Here is a 14,786-nt window from a genome sequence, read left to right as displayed (position 1 = left end):
CATGCAGCATGATGATGATGATGATGATGATACAATTTTAAAGATAAAAACCGTTTTTTCATCAGCATCAGTACAGAACTGAAATGAGGTTAGAGGGGAATTCAGTCAACCTTTAGGGAGCATTGGGGAAAAAAACGTTTTAAAGTAACGAAAAAGTTACTTTCTCAGTAACGCATTACTTTTTGGTTGAAGTAACTGAGTTACTAACTGAGTTACTTTTTTAATGAAGTAACTAGTAACTGTAACTAGTTACTATTTTTCAGTAACTAGCACAACACTGCCCGTACCGCTCCGCATGCCGGAGTTGTTTTTCTTTCTTTCTTTCTTGACCCAGCCTGTAGTAGGCTATTTGGTGCCGGCCTTTATTTGTTCATGTAAACAAAGCCCAGGCCATTATATGAGACGCAGCTATTAATTAAATGTTTCAAAAATAAATGCGATTTATAGACCGATGCGACTTATATATGTTTTTTTCCTCTTCATGACGTATTTTTTGACAGATGCAACTAATCTGTTGTTTTATTTTGCGTTGTTATCTTGTATTGACTGTTGTTTGTTTGTTTTTATTTTTGTCCTTCTTTTATTCTTTTATTTATTCTGTGTTCAAATAAACTTTCATTTATTCAGTCACGAGGCAGCAGAGGAAGTTTGGAGAGTCGGGATGTCACGGCAGCTAATTTACTTACTGAGGTTGAAGAGGCTGGTGTTGGAAGCAGGAGTGGCGTTGCTGTGAGCCGAACTGAACCCGCTGGTGGCTGAACTATCAGAGCCCAACAAGTCTCCAAACAGGTCCGGTCCAGAGGCCTGCCGAGACGAACCCACGCTGGAACCGACGCCAGAGCCGGAGCCCATCCCAAACGGATCAAACAGGTCGTCCATGGCTGCAAGACAGACACGGAAATATCTGTTAAATACAAGTTTTTCATAATAATGTAATAATCAGCATGTATGAAACCTCCACTCTTACGTTTTGGGTCTGGCGTGGCCCCACTGGTTGTGCCGCTGAAGAACAAGTCTTCCTGCACTGCTCCTGTCTGACCACCAGGGGGCGCAAACAGGTCGTTGAGGAGGTCACTGTTGCTGGAAGCGGCTTTCAGTCCTCCCTGGACTCCCTGATGAGGAGCGGAGGAGGAGGTCGAGGACACGGAGGGAGGCTGGGGGTCAGAGTTCAACCCCAGGAGATCAGCTGTGTCGCCCACAGGAGATTCCTGGGCTGCAGGAGTCGGGGTCTGTGGGAAGATCAATCAATTTATCCATCACACTTTATTCGTAGAGCACTTTTCATACAAAGAAGGAGCCCAAAGTGCTTTACATGATGAAATAATAAACAAAGAGGCCATTTACACACATAGACATAACCACACACACACACAAATTAAAACATTGAGGAGTTAAAAAAACTGAAGAAACGCTCTCTTATGCTCAATAATGGGTAAAAATACTAGAGAGTGGATAAAAATAAGGTAAATGGCATAGAATTGAAAAAAAAATATATAATAATAATAATATATAAATATATCTATTATAAAAAATTAATATAATACATAAATATATATGACAAATAAATAATACAAAGGAATGAAAATGGTCAACAGATGAAATATCTTATCAGAATATCAATTACTGGAGCTGCTGGGGTGCATGAAGAAGTAAGTCATACAGACATATTGACGGCATAATATTAAACTTTCCTCACCTCAAAGTCAGCATCAAACAGTGGTTCACTGGGGTCACGTGACAGTGGCTCTCCACCGGGGGCAGAATAAGAGTACGACTCTCCCTCTGACTGATCACTCAGGTCCTCGGGGTCGTTCATGGATCCCCCTCCTTGACTGTCTGTGGCGTCCTGACGGCCGCTCACATCTACAGACACAAGAATCTCATTAGTGGAAACTAGAAGGCACGTAATGTCCCTTTGCAATGACTCAGTTAGAGAATCAATGCAGGGAAATGAATGCAGTGAGACAAAATAAACAAGTACACTACCTTCCCAGTCCAGTGTCTGGAAGAAGTTGTTGGCGTTGCTATCGGTGCCCACGGGAGATTCTGTTTCTGGTGGACTGGGGCCCTCGGGGGTCTGGACCGGCTGTGGTGACTCCGAGTCGTAAAATGCTGAGGAACCCGGCTGACGAGGAAGCTCTGGTTTACCTGGAGGGATGAAGGTTTAATGTTTAGTTCATGTGAGGAGGAAAGTCAGATGGAATAATATAGTCACAGTTAAAGGGATAGTTCAACATTTTGGCAAATTGGCCCATTGCCATAATCCCTATAGTCATAGCAGTAGGTTTGTTACCTTTAAAGCAGAAGTAAGCAGAATTTTTGTGTTAATATAAGTCTTCAGCAATCAGCAATCACTTACATAGAGTGTTTGGACCGAAACACGGGTCTCCCAGTCCCTCTGCTCTGCTCTGAGCCGAGGAGAAAACTTTCCTTGTATCCTACAAGTTTTATCCAATGAGGAGAGAGAACGGCATGAAGGGCTGTGTGTGCAGCCAAAGGATGCGCCTGAATGTGGTGACGTAGGGACGAGGACCAATAGATCCGTGACGAGGACGGGGGCTGCTAACTCCATCGGCTGACAAGAAGTTATGGTGCGTTCAAGGCAACTCGTAACTCGTGTTTTTCCGACCTGTGAAGTCGTACCAGTTCGATCTGGTGCGAGTTCACGGGTCGGAAAGACACGAGTGGCCGTCATAGTGCACTTTCACAGGCATCAGGTCGGAGAAACGCGAGTTGCGGGTTGCCTGGAACGCTACAAAGTCATAAGGCGTGACTTGAAGCTGTAACTTACGGTTTCAAAAGTCTGCCTGGAACGCAGCATTAGCCAAAACGACCGGATCGCTTACTTCTGCTTTAATTGTCGGTGCAAGCTATTTTTATAACGGGGGAGCAGAGCGGCGAGCTGCTCAGAGCTACACTACAGAGGGATTTCTTTGTTTCCCTCATCAAACTCATCAAATACACAATCCAACAACTCCAAAACGCTCTGGTGGACAAGTTGTGACCTGCACATTCACCACGCTATGAGATAATAACAGAGACGGAGTTGTTTTAGAGGTAAATTCATGTAAAACCGCTGATGTGCGTTCCCATCGGGGGCAGTTTTTTGGCAAGCAGTCTCTGCATTTGCCTCGAAAACAACTTCCGTTATTATCTCATAGCATGGTAAACGTGCAGGTCACAACTTGTCCACGAGAGCGTTTGGGAGTTGGATTGTTTCATGTTGTTTCATGAGGGAAACCAAGAAATCCCATGAGCCTCCATAGCGTAGCTCTGAGCAGCTCGTGGCTCTGCTCCGCCGTTCTAAAAATAGTTTGCACCAACAATTAAAGGTAACAAATCTACTCCAAAGACTATAGGGATTATGGCAATGGGCCAATTTGCCAAAATGTTGAACTACCCCTTTAACAAAACCAAACTTAACACTCTCAGAGTCTGTCTGCCTTTCATACCAACAAGTAGATCCACCTACCAAATTTGCTGAGAATCTCCTGCTGTTCATCACGGGAGGAGAACAGGATTTTGGGGTTGAGGCCCTTGGTTTGGAAACCTTCCCATGGAGGGGTCTTAGTGCTGGGTCTGTCCCTGGGCTCCACCTCGATGTCCAAGTTGACCTGGAACAAGTCTGGGTACTTCTCCTGAATGTCACAGGCATCCAGGTCGTACCTGAGAGGAGAGCAGAGCAGGGAGAAGATATGGAGACACCACGTTAAAGAGTCTTATTGATGTGACCATAATAGTTGAGCACCACTTAAAGATTTAATTTATTTAAAGGGATAGTTCAACATTTTTGAAAATTGGCCCATCGCCATGATCCCCCTAGTAATAGCAGTAGGTTCGTTACCTTTAATTGTTGGTCCAAGCTGCTTTTAGATCGGGGGAGAAGAATACCGAGCGGCGCAGCTACACTACGGAGGCTAATGGAATTTCTTGGTTTTGCTCATCAAACTCAGCAAATACACAACCAAAAAACTCAAAAACGCTGTGGTGGACAAGTTGTGACCTGCACATTCACCACGCTATGAGATAATAGCGGAAAGTTGCGAGATGGAGTTGTTTTAGAGGCAGAGTCGGACTTTACACTCTAGACGGCTGCTCGGCGGAGTGATTTCAAAAGCGCCTGTTTACTGCAGATACGTCCGTATACTACGGCACTGGCTGAGGTGCGCACACTGTGTCCCTCCGACCAGTGGTTCACTGAAGAAAGTAGTTCAGAGTATTTGCTTCACTTCTCTTAACTTTCCGCTATTATCTCATAGCGTGGTAAATGTGCAGGTTACAACTTGTCCACCACAGCGTTTTTGAGTTTTTTGGTTGTGTATTTGCTGAGTTTGATGAGCAAAACCAAGAAATTCCATTAGCCTCCGTAGTGTAGCTGCGCCGCTCGGTATTCTTCTCCCCCGATCTAAAAGCAGCTTGGACCAACAATTAAAGGTAACGAACCTACTGCTATTACTAGGGGGATCATGGCGATGGGCCAATTTTCAAAAATGTTGAACTATCCCTTTAAAAGGGACAGTGTACAGTTCAAACATAAATGTTGCGAAAGATCTGCAGAGGTGAATAAGTGACGCTCATTCAGAGGACGGGCTGCTCCGGACAGTATTTACATACTTGTTAAACTTGACAGTGGTTGCATTTCTGGGCACAAAACCAGTGTGGAACTGGATCTGGAACATTTTCATAGACGCCATCTGAAACACAGAGTGGGATTTAAAATGATGAACGTAACATCAGCACAGTAACTGAACTTTTCCTTAGAAATACTTTATCTACTTAAGCCTGTCACATCTGGTATTTTAAAGCTGCTCGTGCACCTTTGCCTGTAGACGTCCACCCAGTGTAGATCTTGCATGATAGATCACCACCAGTACGTCTCCTTGGACCGTCACATTGAGGGGAATCTCCGCTCTCCCGTCCTCCATCTTAAAATCCCTGGAAAGAGCAAAAGAAAGAGAATGAATGAATGAAAGAGTCAAAGTGTCATAACATATTTTTTATATCAAGAGAAAGTTGGAGTTATTGTTTTGTGTGTGCATGAACTTACTTCATCTTGTCGTACTCCTGTGATGTGGTGAGGACCCTCTCATCTCCAACGTACACTTCGCAGAACGGCCTGCACCCGTTACGCTGCTTGTTGAACAGCGGCACGGGCGTCATGATGATGGAGCGAATCGTTATGGGCTTGCTGTGGGGGATGATGGGCTCCTCCGCCATCATATCACACATATACTCAATATACCTGCAAAACATCAAAAGCAAGATCAGGGTCATGTCTTCTGAATATTTTGTTGCAGAACAGAGAAAATCAAAAAAAAAACTGAGACAAAATAACTTTTTCTAAATCTCATAATTTCTACGTCGATGTTGTCGTACCTCTTGTGTGAAGGTGCGATGCCAGGTGGGCAGCGCTTCATTGAGAACATGTAGACAGCGGCTTCGGCTGTGGTGAAGAGGCGACAGAAACACAGGAAGGAGCAAACGGCCACTGCTGATGCTGCTCTGCCATCCTACACAGAGGAGAAAGGTGCAACAGTTAGTAGGTGTTTTTTATTTCCTTTAGAATCAAATTATGTCTCTTTATGTCAGTCAGATGTTACTTACCAGACAGTGTACTATACAGATGTTCCTCTGGTCCTGTTTGAGCCACAGATGCATGTTCTTACAAACACTGTAGAGACTGCGGAGGTTGGGGGCACGACGCACCTGCCAGTTACACTCTGAAACCTATACACACACAAAGATACACACCTGAATATCCAACAAATCTTGTTTTGCTTCACATTAGTGAGAAATAACCCTATTTAAACAACAGTAAAAAAGTTTTTATATGCATTTTCACTTAAAGCAGAAGTGAGTGGTCCGGTCGTTTTCGCTAATGCTGCGTTCCAGGCAGGCTTTTGAAATCGTAAATTACAGCTTCAAGTCACTACTTACGACTTTGTAGCGTTTCAGGCAACCCACTCGTGTTTTTCCGACCTGTTTTACCGGTGAAAGTCACTATAACGGCCACTCGTAACTTCCGACCGGTGAACTCGTACCAGATCGAACTGGTACCACTTCACGGTCGGAAAAATACGAGTTTCCTTGAACGCACCATAACAGTCCTCGTCGCTACGTCACCACATTCACGGCGTTCCTTGGCTGCACACACAGCCCTGCATGCCGTTCTCTCTCCTCATTGGATAAAAACTGTAGGATACGATAAATGTTTTCTCTTCGACTCAGAGCAGAGCAGAGGGACTGAGAGACCCGTGTTTCAGTCCAAACACTCTATGTAAGTGATTGCTGTCGGAAGATATAACTATTTAAGACTTATATTAACACAAATATATCACTCACTTCTGCTTTAATTCATTGACCAAACCACTGTTAACACAACATCTCACAGCAGAGAGAACAACCTGCAGTAATCTGCCCGTCCTTCACACCACAATTCATGAATTAACAAAAGCAAATAGTTCAATAAAATTATCATAACATAACAAAACCTAATTAACACAAGTCATGCATCAGAGTGTCTAATAGAGAAAAACACCAGCTGAAACTGTGACAATGTACACACACACACTTCATACCCTGTTGTGGAATCGAGAAGGCCTGTATGAGCGTTTGGAGAGGTTGTAAACAGCGTAGTGACCAGCGTGGCGTGAATCCAGGAACAGACGCACATCCTCAATGTTGTTCTTTATCGCCGACTCCACCCCCTCAGCCGGGAAGGACATGACTACACACAAACACACACACAAATACAGAGAAACGTCTGTGACTCCGATATCACCTCTATTGCTTTGTTGCTGAAAAGATTTGATGTGGTGAAAGTGAAAAAAATTAGATATGGCATTTTTATTGGGTACTTTTTTGAATAAACTCTAATTATTCCAAAAATAATGATGCATCAAAATCAATGTTGTTATTAATTATTGACATATTCAAGGCTGTGATAACTTCATCTTAAGTATTCCACTTTGCACCTCATTTTTGGAAAATATTGCATAATTCGTGTTTTTCTCATTGAAAGAAATTGGGGTTCTTATGACAAAAAGTGCATAATAACATGATAAATTTAAAAAAAGTTATATTACACTTCTGTCTTGATGCCAAAATTATGCAGACAGACACAAATTATGGGAGTTATGGGAGGTGTACTGTGCCTACCTGCTATTCTAGAGGTGATGTATGAAATATCCAGGTCCCCTTTGGCATAGCTGTAAAAGAAATCACAGGTCCACTTAGAAAAAGAGAAAATATGCAAAGTTGCAGGGAGGGCGACACGCAAATCTAAGACAAATAAGGTCTGGGAGCCTGCACAGATACAGCCATTAACAAACAGCTTAGTAACACAAGCTGGTTCAGGAACAAGAAAAGCGTTGTATTACGTACAATACAAAAAGGTGTGATTCCATAATGTTGCAGGATGGATGGGGGGAGGGGGTTAATGAACGATGCCTGAATGGACATGAGTGTCTCTGCCAGGACTGCCACACAGTACAGAGTTTCAAATAAACACAAATGACACTCAGACAGTCCCCACTCCATCTTTTTGAACTTCTTCTGAGACTTTCAAAGCAGCACATGCGTCTGACAGACACTTGCTCTCACATGAGAAAACACACACTCAGAAGAATCTTTACATCTTCATGTCAAGACTTAATAACTGATAATTAAAGTAGAAATTAGGCAACAGTGTTTTATTTTTATTTCTACAGCAAACAAAACCATATTGGAACAATGACGGCAGCAGAAAACAACAACAACAACAACACAGTTTGTTTCCTACAGACAAACACACTGAAGGCCAAGCAAAGGAGTTGATCTATGTATGTTGATGACACTGAGTTCTATTTGTACGGTGTTAGGACACACAGGGGATGCTAGTTAAGACACAGATGCTGCTGAAATGGTGGTTTAGTAAGCAGTGGAGCCGTATTAAAAACCTGAACTACCATTCACTCATCCACTCATCCACTACCTTATTCAGTAAATATTCACATTATAGTGTAGAACAGGAGTCGGCAACCTTTGGTACTGGTGCCACCGCTGTTGGCACATCGCGGCATAATCATCGGCACACTAGCACCTCTCGGTTTCCCAGCGTTATTTGTGGCCTGGTTTCTTGTGTTTGAAATCTCCCACCCACCCACACATTCCCAGAGACACGCTTCAGATGCGTCGTCAGATGCACACGGCGTCGCCACACGGTCGCCATCATCGTGCGAGTATTAGAGTTAGACAGTATCGGTGCATGTTCTACCAAAACAACCAGAACTTGCTCAGTTTTTGACCGATTTTCTAACAGTTTGGTTTGTTATGGACTTCAGAAATGCAGTTTTTAGTTAAACATGTAGCTGTTTGCTCATGTCTTTGAAATGTTGTGACTGCTTCATTCTGATATAATAGATTTCTTTCATTTTTCGATGCACTGTAGTCTCTGTTTCGGCATTTCCCTCCCCTGTGCAATATGTTTTACGTAAGTTTCTGAAACTCAGTGTTTTGAAATGGAATCTAGGCCCCTGTTGTGAATAACAGGAAAATATCTTCAAAATATGATTACATGTGGCCTATATGGATAGAATAAAATCCCAGGTATGTTGAATTTGTTTTTTGTATTTTGTGTTATATTATTTTTAAATATAATGTTATTGTTGATAATGGCACACTCATTGACAAGAAAATTTCAAACTGGTACTCCATGTCTCAAAGGTTGCTGACCCCTGGTGTATAACTTACACTCGACCACCATTGCTGCACCATCAGCTTGTCTTCTTGGTTATTTATTGGGTCAATAGGTTTCACTCGTTTAGTTAGTCACTGATGTCATTTTCCAATTAATACTCACTCTTTACAATGCTACTCTATTCATCTATCCATCCACATCACGCTCTGCATTCATTCAACTGAATCATTGAATGTGTGATGTTAGGATCAGCAAGCTGTGATGACGGACACAGCGCATTAAAAAAAATGCACAGTAGGTTGTTTTTAAAAAAAAATTCTCCTCTAAATCAAACACAAACTGTGGGACACACAGAGCGACGCATGAGTTGATGCACTTCACCGACCCATATTTACCTTGGGCTGCTAGGTGATGGACACATAGTGGGAACCATGAGGGATTTTTTGGGGACAGAGAAAAGAAACAACAACAAAAAAATAAACAAAAACAACCAAACAAATGGAACAAACTGATGAAAGAATAACAGAAATGAAACATCATGTGGGTAACGTGGCTGTTAAAGGAACGCTTTGCTTCACAATTTCCAACCCTTTTTTTAATTATTTATTTATATACATGAGTCACGGAGTCGATAACATTAACAATCCCTGTCAGTGCTGCCAAGTTCAGCAGATTACTCCCACCATCCACTGAGTTAAGAGAGATCACCTGAAATAAAGTTTGTCTTGTCCCTGGACAAGTGGAGGATCAGATTTCAGACAAACAGCCAAGTAGCAAAATGTTCCTTTCACAAAGGTAAATCTTGGGGCAGGGTCGGTATGATGGTATGAATGGTCGTGTAGACAGTTCACACGCTTATGGTAATAAACCAACGGTTATGTAAGACTGTTTACAATGTGGGATGTCTGAGTTCATATTTCCTTACAGTTCTCTGGCTTAAATAAGTAATTATATTTAAAAGCCAGAACAAAATAAGTCAAGTTCCACTCGAGCTTGAACATAACAGGAATCATGAGCTCAGTTCAGCAACAAATGTCCATGTTACGCCAAGTATGGAAGAAACTGACTGACTGGTTTTTAGGAGTAAAACACAGTCAGCTGATCTGTGGTGATGATAAACTGAAAAGACGTAAAAAAATAAAATAAAATAAATAAAAATTAACACGAATAAATAAATATAACACTGATGTTCCTGGGTATCACGTTTGGAGATATTTTACCTGGCTACTGACTGGATGACCTTAGAGGAAGTGTCCTTGATGTTGGTCAGGAAACGCTCCGTTCCTCCCCGCAAGATATCCAGGAGGCCGCTGCCCGACTGGTCCGGGTCATACATGCCTGTAGGGGAAACTGCTAAATGTGAGCTTGATGATGCACTGATACAATTAAGAAAAGAAAAAAATCATCCTTTTTTTTTTGCACAAAGCATTCAGGGAAATCAAATCTCTGGAATGGTTTAGATGTGTTTCTGAGGTCAACAACATCTTACACATCCTTTAGAGAGTTACTGAAAAAACACCTTATGTCATAACCTTCAGTGTTATTTTCCTATTAATGTTTATTATGCATCCTTCTTCCTTTCTTTTGTTGTTTATGTTTTATAGTCTTTCTGTGTTGCACTGTACATTTTATTGTTTATTTTGAATTTTTCTATGCTGTATTTCTTATTGTTTATCTTGAGTTTCATGTAATTCTTAGATGATAAGAGTGGAACACTGTTTTAACTTGTGTAAATAAATCAATCAATCAAATCAAATCTGTAATATTGGCTTTTCCAAATGCATTATCTGATAATCTGATCATTTATTGCTCAGGGGGTGTGCAGGTGTGAATGAGCAGGAGGACTGGAGTCACTCTCGAGGGGGAAAGAGCAAACACAATGTGCCTTGCTGCGCGACAGATGGTTGACTGACAGTGCAGCAATCCTCTTAATGGACAGCACACGCCCTGTATGTGCGTTTGTGTGGCTGTTTGTGTGTTTAGATGTTTAGAAATGATAAGCCTATTACGCTCAATCAAAGAAAAGGTAGAGGTGAAACAACAACATAAAGTCCTCAACAAAAACCTTCATCTTGCGCTCAAGGTCTAAATTTAAATATCCGGGAAAAAAAGAAAAAAGAGAAGAAAAGAGGCAGTGCAGTGGCAAATCCAACCTTATACCATTACCCATTTAAAAAAATACTGAGATTGAATTCAATTAAGTTGAAAATCAACAACATATCTCATTAATACATTTCCACCTTATTGATTGTGATTGTATGAATCCCCATGCAAAGGATCTGCTGCATAAATCTGGATCACGGGGGTTAAAACCAACTGACCTACTGACTGTTGGTCATGACCTTCTTCCCCTGGAGAGAGGACACGTTTTGTAGTTACCGGTACCTCAGAGGACCCTGGACACAAAGCAGCTGTTGTGTGTGTGTATCAATGTGTGTGTGTGTTTGTGTGTGTGTGTCCGTGGTCGGGTGGTTGATTCAAAGCCATATCAGCGATATGGGCGTTGTCTCAGGGGTATGGACATGTGTGTGAACATGTGCTCGTAGCTGATTATAAAACGAGAGCAGTTCAGTGAAATGAAGTCTTTTGTTCAGTTGCATCTTGAAAACAACTCCACGGCTGTTTCTACGTCACATCACAAAGTTATTTGAGCCAGTTTTGAGTTTTTAACACAATGATGCAAACATACACAAACCCACAAGCTCCCAAACCCACAGCAGCATTGGCATTGTCATTCAAACGCACCCTCACCTGCATTGTTGTGGACGTTGTGGACCTGCATGGGCGGCTGAGCTCCGTTGTTGCCAAAACCCCCGTTCTGCTCCAGAAGCTGCAGACATTCATAGCCATCATACACCGGACGCCAACAGTAATACGTAGTCAACATTGTAACAGGTAGGTGGGAAAAAAAGAAGAAGTTCAAAACTGATATGAAAGAAGAAGAGCAGCAATTAAAAAAAAGAGAGAGATTAGAAAAGGGAGTTAATAAAACTACAACCTTCCAAAAAATACACAAATTTTCAGCTTAAAGAACTTTTTTTTTTGTTTAAATGTCAAAATTACATCCAAGAAGATAAAAAATGTATCCCAAAGAGAGGGACAGGAAAAATCAACAGGTCCTGTTGTTGTCTCTAAATGTAAAATGACCAGTCCAAAAGATTTCCAAAAAGCAGATAGATGTTGCAAAATAACAAAAAATAGTGCTCATGTCTGCAGATAATGAGAACTGAAGCATTCAGACAGCCTCTGGGTCTTTCTTCCTCTCTGGGACGACTAGCCTGTTTCCCTCTCAGTATTTCACTTCCATCTTTGTTCTCTCCCTCCTCTGTGCTCCATCTCATAGTCTACCTCTCCATATGTCGGAGCCGAGAAGCAGCAGAGAGAGAGAAGAGGAGGAGGAGGAGGAGGATTATAATCTCCTCATGTCCAGCAGGGAAACCCCTTCTTAACCCTAATAAGATCAGCAATCGCTAAATCTGCCCTCACACTGCACACATTTACTGGCCTTATCAGGACTGCATTTGGCAAGAAATTGGTTGCGATATAAAAAAAAAAACTACACTGAGCTTCAATTAACTAAAAAAAAGCACTTGTGGATTTGTATTTTCTGTTAATTGTAGTAGAAATGTAGTTCAGGATACAAACACCGCCCCCATAAATGAATCAGGCACATGCGGACTGGAAAGTGGAGTCACTACACAAACCCAGAGATTTCTGACATTGAAATCAGCTTTATGTAAACGACAACTGTGGTTGCGGATTTGGTGATAAGTACCAGGATTTGTGGATTTGCGGGAGGAATCATAAGAAGCCGACCGTGGCAGCTCAGTTGAGCCGTGGCGTCTTCTGCTCCAAAACCTGCAGCTAAAAATCTTCAATCTGATTGTGACCGAATTAGCCTCCGTGGGTGGTAAATGAAAGAAGTTTTTCTGCCTGAACAGTGACTCTCTGACAGACGCGATGCTGCTTAACTAATGAGGCTCTGGGATCAGTTTATGTTTATTTTGAATTTGAGTTTCCACCTCTGCAGCTCTGTGTTTCTTTGGACCCATTAGGATGATGCCAGCTGGGAAGAAAGGAGCCCCGGGGGGTCGGGGGGGGAGAATACAGACTCCTTTGTGCCTGCCACTCTGTGTGTGTGTGCGTTGTTTGTGAAGCTTAACAAGTGTAACCACATCTGCAATTTGAGAGCGTACGAGTGTGCGTGCACGTTTACGCACACGGTGGAGGAAGCTGTGCAGTCGCCCTGTCAATACCCTCCTAACAGGCTCGCAGACACCAAGGATGTGCCGGCCGGGCCTCTGAGGCTCGGCCAATCAGCCGGTTTACACACCACACTGCACTGAGTCTTACTGTGAAAGTAATCCTCTACTCAAAAGTAGTGGCCACGGCGTTTGGTGAACTCAAGATAATAATAATCAGACAAACTCACACCATTAAATGAAATACAAAGTCTAATTTCATTAATCAGTTACTCTTGTTCCTTCCTCCAGACACTTAACTGCATTATCATGTCAGTAGTGCTGATATTTTCTTTGTTATTAGATATTATTCTCAAATCTGATTGCAGTTTGATTCAGAAAGGCAGCGACTTCGATCTCAAGGGAACTCACATTGAAAAAAGTTCACACCCAACACAGCACAGTCACTGTAAACTAAGAGCTTACGGGAGGAAAACTAATTGAGAATTAAGGAGTTTTACTATTGTGAAACTTCTTTGGTGCTGCAGTGTTTTGTTTTTCATACCAGCGCTGCTGCATGCACACACACACACACACACACACACACCTCTGTAATGGGAGATTTGGAGTTGACGTTGCGTGCTGCTGCTATCTCCTGGAGCTGGTTGACCAGCTCGGTAATAGACAGACGCTCCTCTGGGTTCACCTTCAGCATGGAGCCTGGAGTGGAGGAGGAGAAGGAGGAGAGGGAAAAGAAGAGGTAAAGAAGGAGAAGGAGGAGAAGGAGGAACACATTTGAAGAGGAATGTTAAAATCTAAAGAGATGGTGCAGCAGAATAAAAAATATTAGCCTAATGGAGAAGGTGATATAAAGCCCCTTGAAATAAGATTTGTAATAAATACAATGTCAGTAACATTTAGAAAATCAAGGAAATGAAGAACAAAATACAGATACTAGTCAAACAACAGTGTTCAACATTGTATTGTATTACATTTCTACTTTTTGTGTCACACTTTGGAGGAAATTGACACTTTCCTACTGTCAACTAGAGGTTTTCTAACCTCATTAACCAGTTTTAGAAGAAAATTTACTGCATTAACTAACTTACCCGCAATTTCTATAATTAACTTACCTCCAATATTTATTATCAAATTTACACTTATCTTTGGAGGGGCCGCCATAAACATTAGTAGAATTGACTTGCGGAGTGACTCATGGATAAGAACAGGAGCAGATTGATGGATAAATGGACTGACAAGAATAAACTGGCAGAGAGAGAAAGGCAGGACGTACGTATGAGGTCGTGATACACAGTGTACTTGACATCGTTCTGAGGGATGGAGTATTTCCCGTTCACGATTTGCAGCTTGGCCCCCTCCTCGAAAGGGTGCTGCTTAAAACACAGCAGGTAAAGGATGCATCCAAGGGCCTGCATGCAAGAGACAGACAGAGAAGCTCAGAGAGTGATGAGAAAATAAAAGCACAAGACACAAAATGCTGCCAGAAAAACAGGATCAGACACTTTAATGACCCCCTCACAACTCGTTTCATCAGCTTTAAAGTCTGTTGTGTTGTTGTTGTGGGTATCTTGTGTGTGAAATCATTATTATTTTTGCTTTGCAAAAGGAAACACTTTTATGAACTGCCATCTGTTGACAGTACACAACATTAGTCGCAGTTAAACAACACAAAACGTGTTGGTTGGATCTTTAATTGTCTGCTTCACAGAGAACCAGCCACAGTGACAGCAAAGGTAAAACATCTTACAGTGAACCTGGATTCACACCATTAGCCATATTCACAGCGTCCCCAGCAGCTAATAACGGCTAACTTAATTCAAATCAGTTTAACCCAAATGTCATTTTACTTTGAAACATGGTCCGATGTACCCATGCCTACATTAAATCTGTATCAACTGGGAAGCGAT

General features: G+C 42.0%; 2 protein-coding genes across 8 annotated transcripts in view; one reads left to right on the top strand and one right to left on the bottom strand.

Moving 5' to 3' along the window:
• LOC310991559 (uncharacterized protein) overlaps positions 1–14,786 on the top strand; it is a 134,937-nt gene that overhangs the window by 83,838 nt on the left and 36,313 nt on the right. The gene's annotated exons all lie outside the window — the stretch shown is intronic.
• The window catches only part of gak (cyclin G associated kinase), a 37,351-nt gene that overhangs the window by 4,666 nt on the left and 17,899 nt on the right, over positions 1–14,786 (bottom strand). For 2 of the 7 annotated variants that reach the window (XM_083979300.1, XM_083979301.1), the window contains exons 9-25: positions 14,153–14,288; positions 13,466–13,578; positions 11,423–11,507; positions 10,999–11,073; positions 9,898–10,027; positions 7,159–7,208; positions 6,579–6,727; positions 5,605–5,727; positions 5,377–5,510; positions 5,048–5,242; positions 4,818–4,935; positions 4,615–4,694; positions 3,473–3,666; positions 1,987–2,148; positions 1,697–1,863; positions 968–1,229; positions 687–881 (exon numbers count right to left, since the gene is read on the bottom strand). In XM_083979300.1, coding sequence (XP_083835426.1) covers positions 687–881; positions 968–1,229; positions 1,697–1,863; positions 1,987–2,148; positions 3,473–3,666; positions 4,615–4,694; positions 4,818–4,935; positions 5,048–5,242; positions 5,377–5,510; positions 5,605–5,727; positions 6,579–6,727; positions 7,159–7,208; positions 9,898–10,027; positions 10,999–11,073; positions 11,423–11,507; positions 13,466–13,578; positions 14,153–14,288 — 2,368 coding nt within the window. The remainder of the gene's footprint in view (positions 1–686; positions 882–967; positions 1,230–1,696; positions 1,864–1,986; positions 2,149–3,472; positions 3,667–4,614; positions 4,695–4,817; positions 4,936–5,047; positions 5,243–5,376; positions 5,511–5,604; positions 5,728–6,578; positions 6,728–7,158; positions 7,209–9,897; positions 10,028–10,998; positions 11,074–11,422; positions 11,508–13,465; positions 13,579–14,152; positions 14,289–14,786) is intronic. The other 5 variants (XM_083979303.1, XM_083979304.1, XM_083979302.1 and 2 more) reach the window with 5 other exon arrangements.

Source organism: Trachurus trachurus, assembly GCF_905171665.1.
Source record: "Trachurus trachurus genome assembly, chromosome: 9".
Classification (NCBI taxonomy): Eukaryota; Metazoa; Chordata; class Actinopteri; order Carangiformes; family Carangidae; genus Trachurus; species Trachurus trachurus.
The sequence above is the reverse complement of the archived record's forward strand: the minus strand, read 5'-3'. Positions and strand labels throughout refer to the sequence as shown.